This window comes from Idiotropiscis lumnitzeri, chromosome 17 (assembly GCF_059441095.1).
Source record: "Idiotropiscis lumnitzeri isolate Australia: NSW breed Sydney's pygmy pipehorse chromosome 17, RoL_Ilum_1.0, whole genome shotgun sequence".
Taxonomy (NCBI): domain Eukaryota; kingdom Metazoa; phylum Chordata; class Actinopteri; order Syngnathiformes; family Syngnathidae; genus Idiotropiscis; species Idiotropiscis lumnitzeri.
In genome coordinates, this window is record NC_142407.1 from 4,247,179 (window position 1) to 4,265,963 (window position 18,785).

The 18,785-nt window shown below is 39.0% G+C and overlaps 3 protein-coding genes across 3 annotated transcripts; 1 reads left to right on the forward strand and 2 right to left on the reverse strand.

Annotated features, from left to right (window-relative positions):
* Nucleotides 1-86: 86 nt before the first annotated feature.
* alg8 (ALG8 alpha-1,3-glucosyltransferase) lies at nt 87-5,594 on the forward strand. Its single transcript, XM_088279780.1, has 13 exons — nt 87-196; nt 906-984; nt 1,083-1,276; nt 1,355-1,464; nt 1,774-1,841; nt 1,912-2,038; nt 2,180-2,283; nt 2,367-2,487; nt 2,704-2,843; nt 3,534-3,673; nt 3,781-3,878; nt 4,111-4,183; nt 5,155-5,594. The coding sequence occupies exons 1-13, from the start codon at nt 108-110 to the stop codon at nt 5,381-5,383; spliced, it is 1,572 nt and encodes a 523-aa protein (XP_088135906.1). The 5' UTR covers nt 87-107; the 3' UTR covers nt 5,384-5,594.
* A 1,486-nt stretch (nt 5,595-7,080) lies between these two features.
* On the reverse strand, nt 7,081-11,764 carry guca1d (guanylate cyclase activator 1d). Its single transcript, XM_088279862.1, has 4 exons — nt 11,238-11,764; nt 10,703-10,852; nt 9,798-9,885; nt 7,081-9,702 (listed from the first exon to the last, which is right to left on the reverse strand). Exons 1-4 carry the CDS (start codon nt 11,430-11,432, stop codon nt 9,578-9,580), a joined length of 558 nt encoding a protein of 185 aa, XP_088135988.1. The 5' UTR covers nt 11,433-11,764; the 3' UTR covers nt 7,081-9,577.
* A 940-nt stretch (nt 11,765-12,704) lies between these two features.
* On the reverse strand, nt 12,705-18,320 carry dub (duboraya). Its single transcript, XM_088279980.1, has 8 exons — nt 18,287-18,320; nt 16,734-16,831; nt 15,631-15,711; nt 15,161-15,229; nt 14,124-14,189; nt 13,819-14,055; nt 13,338-13,709; nt 12,705-13,265 (listed from the first exon to the last, which is right to left on the reverse strand). The coding sequence occupies exons 2-8, from the start codon at nt 16,779-16,781 to the stop codon at nt 13,245-13,247; spliced, it is 894 nt and encodes a 297-aa protein (XP_088136106.1). The 5' UTR covers nt 16,782-16,831; nt 18,287-18,320; the 3' UTR covers nt 12,705-13,244.
* Between the last annotated feature and the right edge of the window lie 465 nt (nt 18,321-18,785).

An 18,785-nucleotide genomic window follows, 5' to 3' on the forward strand; every position in this document is an offset into this window, starting at 1 on the left:
TCTTGATTAAAATTTTGCATATGTTTATTTAAATGCGTTTGAGGAGAACGATAGTCCTGTACCCGTACTCTCAATAAAGTTTTCAATTCAAACATACTGGAGCCGTCATGGCAGCTACCGTAGTGGACAGATTGAGCTGGTTTCCATCGTTAGCTCTGGGAGTTTCCCTGCTCAAAGCCTTGTTTATCAACGCCTAGTGAGTCGAATATATTTTAAAAGAGACATGTTAGTTATTTTTTTTGGGTCTATTTGATTCCATACGGCAGTTTAAGCAGCTCCTGGGAACTCTGTTAGCATGGCAACACAGACTGTCTGGCTCAATGTTACATATTCAAATCCGTGTTATTAATTTTTGAAAATTGAATTGAGTGTGGATTTTTTAATCATAATCTGTCGCATGTGCAATATGTTAATACAAATTTAACGTGGTGTGTTTAAATGGGTGTTGTGCTGCCTCAGAACCGCAAGATGTCACCGTTTCACCTTTTGAAGCTTAGTTTTAGTTAAGAACGCGTACGTAAGCAAATTCACACACTTAGGTAGTGAAAACTTACAGTGAATATTAGGAATGGTAACCTGTAAACCATAAATATTTAAAAAACTGCTGTTCATAATTTACGTAGTTTGTAGGTAGCGTTGTAAGCGCCAAATCTGGGTGCTGTGAATAAATATCACATCATTCTTTCCTTAATAGTGTGATCATGATTGTCTATTTATTAATAATACTGCATGTAAATGTAACATTACTGTACATTTAGGTTATTTTATTTGGACTTTTATCGTATGAGCAGCACTGTGGATGAGTTGAATGATGACAGCACATACAAAGAACGATTAATACGATACACATATTAAGACGTCCAAGTATTTTTTTTATGTTCCTGATTGTTTATTTGTGTGTATAGTCACTCCACAGACTTTGAGGTGCACAGGAACTGGTTGGCCATCACACACAGCTTACCAGTGTCCAGGTGGTATCATGAGGTGCGTTTGAAACACGTTTTTTGTCTTTGTCCTTTTAAATGTTGGTCCAGTTACTTTGTACACCATGTTTTCTTTGTTTCACTTTCCCTTCCTTCCAGAACACATCAGAGTGGACGCTGGACTACCCGCCACTTTTCGCCTGGTTTGAATTCAGCCTTTCCCACGTCGCTCGACACTTTGACGACAAGATGTTGGTGGTCAACAACCTGAATTACGCCAGTCCAGCTACCGTCCTCTTCCAGAGACTCTCGGTCATCTTCACTGACTTACTTTTTTTCTACGCCACCAGAGAGTGAGTGCGGCCACCACAAGTGTAAATCTGTATGCATTTAGTAAGCAGTGAAAGTGATGTGTGGCGCTTTGTGTGCAGGTGCTGCAGGTGCATTCGTGGTCGGAAAGGTACCCGGGACATCTTTAATTCTCCGTCTTTTGTCCTGGCTGTGTTGCTGCTCTGGAACTTTGGCCTTCTTATTGTTGACCGTATCCTTCAGATAGGATTCCTGGTGCAGAATAGCACAACTTTGAAGACACGTTAGTTTTCAAGGGATAGGAGTGGGAGGAGAGAGGAGAAGCCGCAGTAAAACAGGCCAAAATCCAGATATCTGGGGTTGAAAAAAGGTGAGAGCATAAAAGATGTGGTTTAACAAAACGTGAAACCAATATTAGGAAGTTGCTGAACTGACGCCTGTTCTGCAGTCTCATCTGATTTCAAGTATGTTGAGGGTTCAAACACTCACTATCACGTATAGATAAATGATGATGCCCTGGTTCCTTGATGTCCTTCCTCAGACATTCATTTTCAGTACAATGGTTTCCTCTTTGGTGTCCTACTGCTCTCCGTTGCCAAGCACCTGCAGGTAAAGACTCGAAAAAGCCTTCTCGCTCCGTCAAGTCCACACGTGAACCTCATCCTTCTGTCTTAAATAGTCTCAGCACCTGCAGGGGGCGCTGCTTTTCGCCATCCTCCTCAACCTGAAGCACATCTACCTGTACGTGGCTCCAGCATACGGCATCTTCCTGCTAAGGAGCTACTGCTTTACACAGGATGACCATGGTATGACAAAAGGCTGAAAATATTTTACCCAGAAATGCTTCTTTATTTATTAAAAAAAAAAACAAAAAGGGCCCATATTCTGAAAAGATTTTCACCTCCCAATGCTTAACCACAGCCACTGTTTCGTGTTTTTCTCTGCAGACAGTGCCATAAGATGGAGGAGCTTCAGCCCTCTTCGCCTGCTCGCCCTCGGCAGCATCGTGGTTGCTGTGTGCACTCTTTCCTTTGGCCCATTTATTGCCATGGTGAGTGGACTCGAATGAGGACAAGTGCTGTAGAAAACGGATGGCCAGATGAAAAAAATCGCTGTGTTTCGTGCATATTGCAGGAGCAGCTTCCTCAGGTGCTATCACGCCTCTTCCCCTTCAAACGAGGCCTCTGTCACGCCTACTGGGCGCCAAATGTGTGGGCCCTCTACAATGTCTTGGATAAAAGCCTGGCCACTCTGGGTAAGAATGTTAACGTAGTAAAAAAAAAAACACTTCTGAATGTATCTTTCACTGACAAATGCAATGATATCAATTCTAATTCTAGCAACCTGTTAGGCGAGTTCTGTTCGTAAGACACAAGTTAGAAAAAAATATTATTATTATTCAATTATTCTGTCGCGTCAGTTTACTGGAAATCCACAGTGAATACGTCAAAATAATGAATTTTGTTTCCAGGTGTTCGTGTGAAGCTTCTGAAAGAGACGACGCTCCCTCGGGCCTCCATGACGGGTGGGTTGGTTCAAGAGTTCCAGCATTCTGTCCTTCCGTCTGTGACGCCGTCCATCACACTTGTCTGCACTCTGCTGTCCATCCTGGTAAATCCTATTATTATTGTTTTAATTAGGGCCTGATCACTCACGTTTTTTCTCAAATGTCTTGTTCATTTTAATGCCCACTAAAGGTGTGTCATGTGACTAACAATAAAGAAAACATGGAATGCCTAATAGAACTGATTTTGCAGTACGAGGCCATAGTTATGGATGTGAACTTCATGAAAAAAAATGAAATCATGAAAAATTGCTAAATATCAGATCATAAATGTAAAAAAATATGAGATATTTTTTAGGGTAAAAAAATATACCTTAATTGTAGCAAGTATTTAAAATGAACAAAAAATTATGAAAAAAATAGTAGTCTATTTTTCGTTTTCTCTACAGTAGCTTCATGAAATGGTTGATTTTGGTTGGTCGTTAGGCTTTATTCTTTGTATGCATGTTTTCATGTATAATTTCCTAATTTCGTTTTTTAATTTATGTAGATTCTGGATTAGTTTAGTGCTTAAGAAGTGTAGTCTATATAGCTCTTTGTTACAGCTCCAGCTGTTGTGAAATGCGCTATATAAATAAAATTGTATTGTATATGTTCACACATTGTTTCGTGAAATGATGAAGTTGAAATGACAAAGCCAATTTTGCTGGCGTTATTGTTTTAATCTGACCTGTGAATTACTGGTCTGTATTTACTCTACTTGACATCCTCATGCGTTTTTGTGCGACTCTATTTAGCCGGCGTTGGCGTCCATCTGGTGGCGACCTCGCGGTGCTCACGGTTTCTTGCGCTGCTTGCTGCTATGTGCTCTTGCCTCCTTCACATTTGGCTGGCACGTCCACGAGAAGGCCATCCTTATCGCCATCCTGCCTCTCAGGTCCTCCATTGACTCCTCGTCTTTTTCTATGTCGAATACATGTTTGACACTTAGAGATTTTGGTTTTGTTTGCTTTTTGTTTTGTTGTTTTTTTGCCTGCGATAAAGTCTGTTGGCAGTCGAGAGCAGAGAGGATGCTGGGATCTTCTTGATTCTGAGCACAACGGGTCATTACTCACTGTTCCCACTGCTCTTCACCCCGGCAGGTACAGTGAGAGCGAGAATTTAGTGCAGTATTAGCACAATTCTGTAGAGTGCTATTTTTCTTAATTAAAAAAAAAAGTGTTTTGGGGGACACAAATGGTTTTGAAACCAATTTTAATTTACTTTATTTTTATAATTTTAATTTTAAATCAATCCCCCATTGTATTTTGACTTCCACTCTTTATTGTTATCATAAAATGATACAAATAATACTTATTTTTCTATTTTTTGCAGAGCTGCCCATCAAATGGGCACTGATGCTGATGTTCACCGTCTTTTCTTTTTCTGCTTTGAGAAGACTCCACAGGTGCGGAAAACACACTGCAGTGTTTATATCAGTAGCATCAACGTGACTTGATATTGTTTGGAAGTATGGTCTGAAGTGAGAAGTGAACTACGTTTTGAAATCACAACTATTGTATGATATTACTGTACAATACCTTTGTATTTAATTATGGCCAAATTCAAAAGATTACTAAAAACCAACGAGAATGTTTTTTGAGGGTTGTTTTCATTTTATACAGAATATTGCAATGAAAAAGTCGAGTGTTACATTGAAAATAACTATTTCTTCTGTGTGTTTAATTCTAATAAAATGTCTTTCTTTTATTACAAGTATCAAAATACAACCTTTTTCTCATAATGTTCAACTTCTAAATATATCTTGTAAATGTGTTTGTCTTAAAGTTTGATTGTATAGTGTTTGATATTTTATTCAGTCAAATTAGGAATTTATTTGTATAAATTACACCCTGGGGAGGCACGGTGGACGACTGGTTTGCACGATGGCCTCACAGTGCAGAAGTCGCGGGTTAAATTCCGGCTCCGGACTTCCTGTGTGGAGTTTCCCTTTTCTCCCCGTGCCTGCGTGGGTTTCCTCCGGCTACTCTGGTTCCTCCCACATTCCAAAACATGCATGGAAGGTTGATTGGACACTCTAAATTGCCCCTCAATATGAGTGTGAGCGCGGATGGTTGTTCGTCTCTGTGTGCCCTGCGATTGAATGGCAACCAGTTCAGGGTGTACCCTGCCTGCTGCCCGAACACAGCTGGGATAGGCTCCAACCCCCGCGACCCTTGTGAGGAGAAGCGGCACAGATAATGGATGGATGGAAATTAAAACCTTTTCTCATAATAGTATGATCTGATTTTAATAAAATTAGCACTTTTTCACAACTTTATTCTCGTTAATATCTAACTCGAAGCACAGAAATCCAGTACATTATAGAATGCTCAATGTTGAATGTATTGCTGACTGTAGACTTTTGTCTCATTTCAGTGGGCGGGGGTCTTTGCTTCAACCCCTAGAGATGGTCTACTTGTCAGGTCTGGTTGTGGTGGCCGTCGCCTGCGAGCTAGTGTTTCCTCTGTCGCCTTGGCAACCGAAGCTTCCCTTCCTCCCGTTGCTGGCCACGTCCGTGTACGCCGCGTTGGGCGTCTGCTACTCCTTTTTTCGTCTCTATGGCACGCTGCTGCGACAGGACAGCGGAAAGTCCAAACTGCTTTAAGACACTGGGTTGCGGGTTCGATTCTTCAAAAATATTGTCGGGTTACAAGCAGAAAAGCAGGAGCTGTTTTCCTCATGGGACAAATAAAGTTTTTGCTTTAATGCTAACACTGCACTTCTGTGTGTGTTAGCATATTTGATTGCCATTTTTTTATTGTCATGAATAAATATGTATTTCTACTTACTGTTTATTAAAAACATCCAAACCAAAATTGAGAGTGTTGTATTTAAAATAACTATTACATTTGTGTGTATATTTTTAGGCTATCGTACATAGTTGATTAATTAATATTACAAACTATAATTTCAGGTTAAGTGTAACACCTATAAATTTGTGACCACTCCTAATAAAATAAACCAAATTATTATAATTAATTTCATTGAGGTAATGAGTAAAGAACAGTATGTCTTTTCAATTAGATACTATCAACAGAGAAGCATATACTGTAAATAGATGACGCACTAGTTGAGAAATTATTTATTTGAAGGAATAATTTACCTTTCAATCAATACCATAAGATTAAAAATAGATGGACCCGAACATAGACCAATGGTGTATGCCATTACATGTTTTTAACACTAGACAGTCGGTCTCAGGACTCATTTTATTTTAAGTAGAGTTCATTCAATTCATTTTAATTCAACAATTATTTTTCTGTTTCCATAGTATTCATTAAATTGTATAAATATTTTGATGTTGAAAGTTCTAATCTACATCTGTCATGCAATAAGTGACCTTAATACTTTGTTTTATTTGCATCTGTACATGAGCGTTGGGCATACGCAGTTTTGGGTGGAATTGGAAAGCTGTGGTCGTGTTGAATGTGAAAAAGGAAAGAAACTCAATGGCATTTAATGTACAATAATTAGCTATTTTTGTCAGTTGGAATTTTCAAAAAGGTTCTTATTTGAAAGGTTACAGAGTCTAGAGTGTGAAAATGGTGAGACACGTAACACCATTTTAATTTTGTGGCAATGGTAGATCACCAAAATCACTGTCACCCAAAATGAGTGTTAGCTTCAAATACTATTATTTTTTTTTTCCAATTGATTTTTTTGTCTCATTTCAAAGCTGGCCTCACAGTGAGAGACCGCATCGGTCGTGGGTTCAATCCCGGCTCCGGCAATCCTGTGTGGAGTTTTCATGTTCTCCCCGTGCCTGCGTGGGTTTCCTCCGGGTACTCCGGTTTCCTCCCACATTCCAAAAACATGCACGGCTGGTCGATTGAACACTCTAAATTGCCCCTAGGTATGATTGTGAGTGTGGATGGTTGTTTGTCTCTGTGTGCCCTGCAATTGGCTGGCAACCAGTTCAGGGTGTCCCCCGCCTACTGCCCGAAGATAGCTGGGATAGACCCGAGTGAGGAGAAGCGGTACAGAAGATGGATGGATGGATGAAAGCTGGCAAACTGCAGAGTGTGAAACAGGTGAGCAACCCAATGCCGTTTTGTTTTTTTCTAATTTTATGCAATCTTGGCATTGACAATGCAAATGTTTACGAATCAGATTTTTCATTGTGGATCTGATTTGAATGCTGGGGTAGTGTACAATGTGAAACGTGCGAGAAACCCAATGCCATTTTGTTTTTGTGGTAATGGAATGCAAAGCTTAATTTACAGCAACTTCAGCATCATGCAGTTTGGTACAGCACTTGACAATGTAGCACCTTTCACTAATTAAGAGTGTAAAACAAAAACATTGACAAGTTTTTTACTTTATTTGATAAGGCAACAAAAAACTTCATTCGTTACAATGAACTTCTTAAGAGGACATTCACTGTAAAGAAAATCAATTGCACAAATGAAAAGTGTACAGACACTTGCCTGTTTGACCATAATTAACTAAGCAGGTTAGCAGATTAGCACAGATGCTAACAAGTTCGGCTATCCAGTTCAGTACTCATTTTAAAGCACTTACACTATGAGTGCACTGGTTTGCTCTAAATTCAACCAGGTCAGAGAATAGTTTGCAGTTTAGCACTTATTGCAACCAGTTCAATGTGGTTACCAATTATTTTAACCAATTTATAATTAATTTACATCTTAGCAGTGATGCTAGAAGGTTAGTACAGGTTATTCCCACTTGTATGGTACAGTAGTTTAACACTGTTCACTACTAGATCAGTTATCCGTTAGCAGTGAGCACTGATTCCAACCAATCTAAGTGAATATTTAACAGATTAGCCCCAACCAGTTGAATTGTCAGTTAACAGTGATTTTAACTATCATTTATATGTTCATAAGTAATTTCTAACCACTCAAAGCAATTAATTAGCAACTTATAAACTGGTGCTAACAAGTGTGGCTATTATTTACCAAATTTGCGCAGGTTTATACCAATAAGATAGTAGGTAAGCATTGATGATAACCACACTGTAACCAGCTGTCATTTTGCAGTAATTGTAATCAAAATTAAGATTCTAACAAATTTAAGAAAAGAATTAGCAGGTTAGTGTGAATGCAAAGAAACTTAAACTATTACCAGTAGTTACAAGTTTAGCAGTGATTTCCAACCTAATGAACAAATAGTACAGCTGCTAACAAGTTTAACGGTCAGCTATCCTCCATTCCCCATTGGAGCACAGTAGTCAGTTTTCAATTTAACGTTCAAGTCTCTTTATCTTATCACACACATACGGTATAAAAATACAAATTCTTCAAACTAGTGCCTCCTTAACCTCTAAGAGAGTCAATTCACATGAAATGAATCACTGCAAGAGAACAAGATGTTTTTATACACATAAAAGGTCTTAGACAATTATTTGTTTTCATGAAACTGATTTCAAATAGACAGCGCTACTTGTTGGAAGGAGCTTCATATGATCTCTGTTGAAGCTTTTTTTTCCTTTTAAGAGGATCAGCGTAAACAAGAGCTGAGCCATATGAGACTCCCTGCGAGCGTTGCAGAATAATGTCACGAAATATACTTGAAGATTAAGAAAGAAAATGCCCGTCATCAGAAAATGAATTGAGCTTTTAGAGATTATTGTTCAGCTAAAGTATGTTTATATAATAAACCGAGCTTCTAGTGTTAGGCACAATAGTTAATTTTTAACCCTATAAAACATAGTAATACACTTCACCATTACCTTTTTTTTTTAATAATATTGAATTTTTGGGAAAGATGTGTTATCAAAGTTTTATTCACCTTATTGATATAATAGGGCTGATGCAAGTTGTAATATAAAATGAGTAGAACTGTAATACCCAATTTCTAATTTAATTAAACTGAGACTGTTAAATTCATGTTACGTGACAACTATAAAAGTCTGTTTTGTTCCATCAAATTTACAAATTTTCTCTGTAAAAATGTGTTTTTATTCTTATAACATTACAACTTTTTTCCCCTCACGATATTATAACGTCGTTATCGTATTTCTACTATTATTTGCCTTCCTGCATGGCATTAATATTCTTAGAGGCCCTGAAGAACTACATTGATTTGGAACCTAAAATGCTCGTTTACATTTTTCAGAACTTAAATCGAGATGCAGGCACTAAATCATTGAAATGACTCTGTAACGTCTATTCTCCCCCACATTAGTGTTGTTGTCGTTTTTTTTTTTTTTACCAGTATATAGGCAAGTCCCAATTTAGAGTTGCACACCTTAATGCAGTACTACATTGTGCCACAACACACCGGGCAGCACTGAGGTACATTGGAAGTGATACAGCGCAATAAACACCAAAAAAAGCAGAGAAGGTCCCCAACTGAGCTTCAGTAATATTCCCACAGAGCAGAGAATATCTTTTATGTTGCTGCTCCGTGTGTGTAAAAAGCGCATTTGTTTGAGGGTTTGTAACTACCGAAACATCTTTGCTGATTTTTGTTAGGCCGTTATTGGCGTTTTGCTTTATATTTTAGCGTTAAGCTAGCTGACTTTGGCTGGACGAAATGTTATAGTTTGGTTGAACATTTTTATTTGTGGTTTAAATATACTGTACAATATTTTAATTCTCTTGTTTTAAATGTTAATTTTACGATAAACTTGATTAGGGACTGAGAGACTTCAGCGTAAATGTCTGAATTTGTTTTAGTTTTGTGTATATTTGTCGAGTGTGATGTCAGGAGTGAGTTTTTGTGTCCACCTGATCGCCAGACACGATGTTCCATCACTGACAAGTCTCCAGGGTGTTGAAGCCGGATTTTTTTTCACAGTTTTTGTTTTGTTTTTCTCCCCCATCAGCTTTGCCTCTCATGGCCTGATACCCTCCACAATGATGATCAACACCGGCGTCAAGTCCATTAGGTTCTTCAACATGTCCATGATGTCTTCGTGGTCTTTGGCACCCTCAATGAACTCCTCCAGGGTCAGCTCACCTGTGCGAATGGGTTCGGTAAGTAGCTTAGTATTCGCTTTGCATAGTAGGAGGACAAACATCAATCAGAATTTTATTGTTTTATTTTTGCTTCACCTTCTCCCTTCACGTCGATTCTTTCGAATATGAGAGTGACGATCTCTTCGGGGTCGATGTCTCTGTTTCGTGTAATGTCCTGGATGGCCTGTAGGGGAAGACAAAGACGTAGTAGCTAACTGTAGCCATCACATTTTTTTGGGGGGTACCACATAAATATTTCTTGTCAGTCCATTTTTTTTTACGTTAAGTCCTAACTTTTTCCAGTCAATCTACATAAATAAAACTCTTGTTGGTTATTGTGCAGATTAATGAAAGAGTGGTCAAATGTGAGCCTGGGGGTGGTGAGGTTTACTCCTGAGTGACAAAACTAGGTTAGGGTCACTGGTTCCAGTTCCTGCCAATTCCAGATGCATTGATCTGATTCAGCAGATTAGCACCGTTCTGACTTCATACTTAATCCCGCTGCCATGACGAATATCGGAATGAACCAAACTTTGCAAAAGTACAGCACAGGAAAAAGTCACATTTTTGCCAAATACTGGTCATAATTTTGAATTACTCACAAGCCAAAATAAACAAAATGTATTTATTTTAACAGCGTTCGTCTCTGTCCAGCAAAAAGCATGTGTTTTGTGGTTTTACTATTTATCTGAAAATCAAGGTAAAATATAATCTTTTTTTATAAGAAAAACAAAAAAAACACACGAGTTTCATGACTGAACATCAAATCGGAATCTGTCTAGTCTGTTCAACAAAAAGCACGAATCTGCAAATTTGCAAATTAAATCTGAAATAAATCCCAATCAAGTTTTGTTCTTTATGAAACATATGTAGGTCTTAAAAGTTTTTTCAGATCAACAAAACGTGATTTTTGTCTGACTTTGACCGATGCTACATGAAGTACTCTGTAACCCCATCAAGTGTTAAGTTGAAAAAGGGTATTGCATGTGCATGCTAATTACCGAGAAGATAGTCTCCAACTCCTCCTTGTCGATTTTTCCGTTTCCATCCTGGTCAAAGAGTTTGAAGTACCACTTCAGCTTCTGGTTGATTTCCCCCTTCAGCATGAGACTGATGGCAGCGATGTATTCCACAAAGTCGATATAACCGTCCTGTACGGAGAGAAAATGTCATTTCCTGGTATCCCACCGAAACAGACATAAGATGACCTCGAACTGGCGGTCCTTCTTGGTAATAACTGAACTTTGAATGCCCTTAATCACCCTCATCATGACTCTGAATCCAATAGACTCTTTGCCAGGATAATGGCTGTGCACGCTATCACCCTTAAGCCAATTAGCTAGCAAGCTAACAAAAAGATTCTACTTCCCCAACAGAGATCGTTTGAAACACTTTGATTTGTGATGGGAAAATAATTTGGTGTTACTGTCAAGTATGACAAGTCCATCACCATCCTGTTTCCCTATAGTCTTTCCAATTTAATTTCAATGTAATGATTAGACTGGATTTGTCAAAGTTAAAGCAGGATTGTCTCACCCCATCCATGTCGAAGGTGAAGAAAACCTGGTCCACATAGCTGTTGGCATTCTCGGTCATACCTTTCAGTCCCAGGATTGTCTTCAGCTCGAAGAGTGTGATGAGACCCGATGGTGAATCTCGCATGAACTTGTTGTACCAGTGGTGCATGTCCTCAGCGAGGATATCGTCCAAGTTGGAGCCGTGATTGCCCATCGTCCAACCCCAAGGAAGAACAGAAAGAATCCGCGTTTTTGCCCGAAAGAGTCTTTTGGCGGTGGTGGTCGATTTCGATGCTTCTGGGGGGCTAGGTCTATATCCCAGGGGTCTCACTACAAACCGAACTGCTGGGGTTCAATCAGCAGGCCTGTTTTGGAGGAAAATGCCAAAGAGGCTAGAACTCCATGGCGGTGGGGCCAGCAGGATCCAAGATGCTCAATTGGCCCCACATGAGTGATGGTGCAGGCAGAGCGCAAACGCTCTAACCCTCTTAGGTCTTGGAGCGAGACTAAAGAAAGCTCATGAAATAAAACCTCTAATGGGATCAGGTCTCCATGCCGCTGAGTCTTGATCTTTTACCTGCCCCAGTCCTGGTTATATAACATACTCACCTAGGTCAGATGGAGCGGTTCCCCACTTGGCCAACCACACCGGATGCCCTCATGACTCGGCAGTTTATCACGGCAATGCATTTATAATCTTATGAAAGTTCTCAGTTATTAGGATCGTGGTCATATTTTCAGGAAGAAGTCCAGTTACTTTCATTTTAGCTTTTTTATGTCATAATCATGTAATGATTGACAAAATTATGACATATTCCATATGTTGTATTATGACGTACTATGTTTACAGCCAGTTGATAAAGAGCTAAAATCCCTTCTCACGGATTTGATTTCCAACCCGAAACAGCTCTCCAAACAAGTAAAAATTTGGTCTTCGCAATCAACATACAAATCTGAAAATGAGAGTAGACACTCGGCCTGATTTATTGTTTGAATAGTCAACGCAATAAAACAAGACTAGCAGTCACGGGTGATTTTGCTCAGACTGAGATGTGTATCTTTTGTTTCAATTCATCTTTGGATGTCAAACCTAAGGAATTGACGTCACCGTTTCAGTACTTTCAGCCAGGAATCTTCATAGCCTGTATTACCTCGTCTGTCTGTCATTGCTCACCAAATATCTTCCCAGTAACCTTTGACTTTGACAAATGGTCAAGTGACTTTCTACCTGTGTGTTTATTTATGGGAACAGTGTGACCGAATGTTAGATCAGGACGCTTATCAAAATGAGATTAAACCCACAGCAAAAGGACAAGGTTTCCCTGCTGGTCCTTTCCTTAAATGAACCTTCATGAGGATTAAGGGTGACCGAACTGTGTGGAGGGGTGCCAACTTTTGGGAAATCCTCTTGTCACCTGAGGATATTCAAGGACATTAGAACTCCTGAATGACAATGACTTCAATAGTTAAATAACAAATTTCCGTTGTGGCTGTTTTGGATGGAGGGCAATTGAGATTCTTCAGTAAAATAGTCCACTTTCTTTTCAAAGTGCATTGTATGGATGTTAAAGTGGCTGTTTGGTAATCAGGTGATGAGTCCAGGACACTTCAGTGACCTTGATATATTGTACATCTAATGCTATCTTCAGTGTGTGAAGAAGACAGTGAGCGAACACAAAGTCAATATGTTGTAATATTGGTACTTTTAGACAATAAAAACTCTGACAGAAACAGAGACAAAGATCAGAATGGAGAAAATGTTATTAAAGGAGGAAAAGTGTTCAATTTCATTTGTTTATCTCAACTGTAAGTAAGAGTCTCTGTCTCAGCGTCTTCATGCCGTCTTTAAAAAACAAAGGCGTATCAATTGCAGGTATTCTGTTCCAGCTCTCAAATGGCAACGTTGCGGGTTATCTGTGGGAAAGCTTTTGTGTCCGCCCTCTTATGGAGGTCTTTCGTTCCACAATGCTTCCAAACCAAGACAACTTGGAGTGGCTCAGAAACCGGAACTTTGTTCAACTTCTCATCAACTCTGGCGCGTGGAATCCTGTAGGACAGAAAAAACGTCCTTAATGAGCAAAAGAAACAAAGATATACTATAACATTTCTTGAAACTCACATTAGATTTTTCTTCTTCTTGGTTGTTGTTTGGATACTCTCCGGAGGTTTTCTCTTGGTTTTCTCCCCCGACCTGAACTAGATCTTGAGTCTCCTCCTCCTCTCCATCATCCTGTTTTTCTTCTTCTCCTCTGAGATGAATGTCGCAGTTGGTCTGCTCTTCTTTTGGAGGTTCTTCGGATTTGTCCGCCATCACATGATTTCTATTTTCATCACTGAAGACATCCATTCCTTCTCCCTGTGTTGTTTTATGGTCCGCTTGGCTTGTTGGGGTGTCTGTCTCCTCTGTGGCCACACCCACTTCCTCTCCGCTACTAGACCTCCTGTGTCGGCGGGACGGAGGGCGTCGCCTGAGGGAGTGGCGAGCTCGGCTCTAGAGGACAACAGAACTTATTAAATGACCTTGATTAACAACAATTCTTGCTGATCAAATAATGAAAAAGAAAACAACAAAAACAAAAATGAGCGATTATATGGCCTACCTTGTTCACGTTCATCAATAGGGATCCCTCTGCCGCTGTGGGAGGAGCTTCAAACGACACCGGTCCCTCCTCCTCAGTCACCAGAGACGTCGAAATGGAGCTTGGGGATGTTAGCGTGGACGAGGGGCTCCCCGCAGTGGGACTGGGTGAGGACGGCGGGCTGAAGGGCGGTAGCAGCCTGAAGCCGGGGCTCTTGGGCGAGGGCAGCAGGGTGGCGGGGGACAGAGCGAGGTTGGCCTGGGGGAGCAAGTGTGATGATGTCATAGCCGTAATGATGGTGTGCAGGATGAGCAGCGTGGACCCACCTGAAGCTTCTCAATCAGGGCAGAGTTCCTCTTGGCTTTGACAGGAGAAGTCACACCTGCAGGTCTCTGACAAACATAAACATGTATGTAAATTTAAATGTATTATAGTCCAATTTTTTCAATGAACAACTCGTACAGTTTGTCCATTTTTTAAACACAAAAATAATAAAATAAAATAGAAAATAAATTGCAAAATGTGGAGTGACATGCGTTTTTCAAGATACGAGCCATTGTTCTGCCGATTATTTGCTTTGACTTGCATGTTCATACTTTAGATAGCTATATGAACGTAGTGCACTTCACAACAAGCAAAATTTGGTGGATAGTGCACAATTCTTCAAAAAGAGGTTTCAAGCTGTTTATTGCCTCCTATATTTGAAGTTTGAAACACGGACTTACGCAATGTGTATTTACAACAACCACGTAGCTTGGCCTTGAAAAATCGGTTTGCCTTAATGCTAACGTAGAATATAAAAAAGATATATACCAATAATAATTCCTATTAACTTCTAGGTAGATTATGTTATAATGTTGATTTTGAAATTGGTGGGTACTTGCCCAATACAGGTTACATTACATTTTGGGAGTCTAATAAAACAAGGAAAAAGTATTTGTTGATTTTTGAATTTTGTATTGTGGCTGTCAAATGAAAAGCATTATTTTTTGGTATTTTTAGGTAAAAAAAAAAAACACAAGCTAAAAGGTATAATAAACATTGTAGGGTCAGACGGCCAATTTAATTGGCTGATTTTCACTTTTTTAAAATTGCAATTGATTTTCTTTGCCAATTTGTTTTTATTACACAATTACTGAGTACAAGATAAAACACAGACAATTATATTTAATCATCCAATAATAAAAAACTGCCATACTTCATCTGGGGAAAATGCTTCTATTCGTCTTAAACCGAGTAGAATTTATCGTTTACATTTCTCTTAATATCTCAGCAAGTATTTTTTGTATCTGAACAAAATTCAGGTCCACGCAGGCAAAGTTGGGAATTTCATCTGCTAGAATTGAGTGAACAGTCTTCTCACCTCATGCTCATTTCCGTGGCTTTTGGGTAGTTGTAAAGAGCGAGGAGGTCGACGTCTGACCGGCTTTTCCTAAAATGAATGGAAAAGAATGTACTTAATTCAAATAAAAATGCATTGTACATTAGAGTTAAATCAAACATGTAGTTAAATATATGAAATATTTCAGATTAAATACAAATGTATTGTACTCAGAAGTTAAATACAACTGAACTGTCCTTAAAAAGTGTACTGTACTGGCTGTTTAAGAAGTATAAACAGGCTGTATGTATAGCAACGATAGTAATTACAATTATTAAGCGAAATCTTTAAGAGACATTTGCTCACTTTTTTTCTGCTCAAATTTGGTCTGATTGTTAGTATGCGTGTCACCAGCTTCAACTCCCCCGACAATAGCATTAATATGAGTGGGAGGTGTCTATACTCTGCTTTTTAGATTCACTGAAGCTCCAATGGATGTTTTACACACTCACTGTCTCGCTGGCAGGGGGAGGAGATGAATCTTTGAACCTTCCGGCAAGTTCAGCCACAGAGGGCCGTGACACAGTCTGCTCCTGAGGGCGGAGGAACGAAGGGAGGCAAGTTAGAATGAGATGAATCTTTTTCCACAACATTTTGGAGACGTGTACGCGCACACGCGCACACACAGCTGTTAATCTCTAGTTGATCCGTGTCAATTCCAGTCGAAGGGCTCACATTGCTCACATTCAATGGATAATGAAATCATCACATAGCCTGGAAAACATACGTGCATATACACATTCAGTATGCACGTACAAGTTCTTCTATTTTTGTGGGGTCACATTGACGAACTTGTACACCCAGCATGCAGTGAATTTGTAATCTAAAATTAAAAAAAAAAAATTCAACCGTTAAACCACTTCCTCTTTCTGTGTTTGTGTGTGCTTGTGCTAGTCGCAATGATTCTAACTCCAACTTTGAGAACTAAAAATGTAAATACAATACAATACAATACAGCCTTCCATCCATTATCTGTACCGCTTATCTACACCAATACAATTTTATTTATTTAGCGCATTTCACAACAGCTGGAGCTGTAACAAAGTGCTTTCCATATGCCGTCATGTAAATTAGCAGGTGATTGGAACACAAATTAAAACATATTTACAATAGATACCAGAAGCACAGTGACAGTCTCATGTTGAGTCGAAAGCTAAAGAATAAAAATGTGTCTTCAAACGGGTTTTAAAAATGGACAGAGAGGGGGCTTGCGTCCCATTTCAACCAGTTATTACTATTTCACATAGTGTTGAAGTCCGAAATGCCCAGAAACCAACTTTAGCCTTCCGTGCGCCCTTTAGTGGCTGAGAGTAAAATTACAGCAAGAAAATCAGGGTTAAAGGTTAGCATGACAACCAAAAACTGCACTTGTTCAAGACATGACTTATTCTATGTGAATAATAATGTGGTCCAAGGATAATATCAAAAGAATCATCACTAAAGCCATTCACAGCAATGATAGTGGATTAGCTTTGTCGGATCACTTTTATATTAGTAAATGAAGAAAAGAAACTGATTTTAAAAGATTTTGGTGAAAAGAGTAAAAAATCTTTACCTCATTTTCTCGCCCACGTCCTTCCTGCATTTTTTCCCCCCTTTCCATAAACTGCAACTTCAGCAGCCCCTTCACAGGTTCCAACGCCGTTGTATGGTCTGTTTGGGAAAAATAAATAGATTGAAGAAAACTAGCACTAGTTGAGCAACAATTTTAAGAGCACATCTTTTCTATCGCTGCAGCAAACACGAGGTGTGTGTCTCGCATTGCGCTTGCAGGAAGTCAGTCAGCTCTGCAGCTCGCTATGTCATCACATCGCGGCACAAGAACGACTCACAAATCACAATAACATCAGCTCAACACACAAATTACTGACAAGCTTAGCAGAAATCAGTTGTTCTTTTGATTGATTGATTCATAGCGAGATTCAGTTCACTTTTACTTCTCTCATGTCTCACCAATCAACATAAGCATTATAGTCTACGACCACAATGGAAGTTGTTGATTACAACTGAGAACTAATCATCCTGTCTCAATTCTGAGAGGATGTGAAAACAAAATGCTTTAGAATTTGAGTAGATTTCAAGATCCCCGGAATTAAAAGGGTCTGCATTAAAGCACTTCATGGCGCTGTATGATCTCTTCTTTATCATTGCAATTGAAAGAGTCCTTGATTTAACCACTTCGCAATACTAAATGGTCTCTTCTCGATTGCTTAATTTGAAATGGCCAATTTTTGTGGTCACAAGAAGGGAGTCTGCATTAAAGCACTCTAGGATACTGGGATAGTCTCTTCCCAATAAATGAAACACTTCGCATTAAAGCCCTTCACAGTGCTGGATGGTCACTTTTCGGTCAATAAAATCAAAAGAGTCAGCATTAAAGCACCCACTAACACTCGAAGATCTCTTCCAGATTACTGGTATTGAAAGTGTTCAAATTAAAGCACTCCATGACATAGGATGATTTGATACAGATCATTCAAATGCATCAAGGTTGCATTAAAGTACTAAACAACATGATGGTTTCATCTCAATCACTGAAATGGAAGGAACCTGCATTAAAGTATGTAATGACGCTAGATGGTCTCTTCCCGTTCACTGAAATTAAATGAGTCTGCATTAAAGTTCTTCACAGTACTGGATTGGTCTCGTTCCGATCAAGGAAATGATAAGAGTTAAATTGCGTCACAATTGTGGATTGTTAAGGACAGATTTCCTGATAAAACACTGCATACATCAAATGCCAATTTTATTCATCAAGCATTATAGTCTGATGTTCATGTAACGTAATTCAACATTTTTTTTATATGCATTGATATTGTTTGAAAGGCGGCAGCATATTATGCACTGAAACACTCAATGTGTTATCTTTTTATTTTTTTTAAGTTTATTTTTACTTAAAACTATATGATCAAAATGATCCAAAAAGCAAATATGAGCTGTGTCAGTCCTTCGCATATCAAGACCCAAAATAAGTTGGAATAAAGCTTGCATCCAAATGAAATCAGTTGCAGTCGTTCATCTGCGCTTGTCTGTCCAACTGCTCGAATGTAAACTTTGTCTAAACAAAAGACACAAAAGCAGGCAGATGTAACATTAGAAGAGTTTTACCTCCATCCCGCTGGTGCCGTGTCGGCTGCTTTATGTCGAGTATGTGCGAGAGAGACGGAGCAGGCCGGCGGGTTAAATATAGAACACTACAGATACACAGCAGCTCATGTTCAGTCACATGTTTATCATTTCTCAGATGCAGACCACGTTCCTTCTGCATTCATTAATTAAAAACCACTAAGTTGAATCCCACGAGCATCTCAACCCATTTGAGATATAGTACAGTACTTTGAGAGTGTTCAGTCGTGGAAACTTTGTAGTTACTGTGACCATGTATAAAGTACACAATCTTGCAAAAGGATTTTGAACTACTTTATAGGAGCTACATCATATTTCAGATTTTAAGTCAGCCAGTTTGGTGAGTGCAATAGCTACTTTAAAAAAGCTTTATTTAGTTATTAACCAGTTTAATATCCTATCAGTCATTTTAACTTGTTTATAGAATGGTTTCTATAAAAGTGACAGGTTTAACTTTTGTGTATACATTTAACCAAATTTA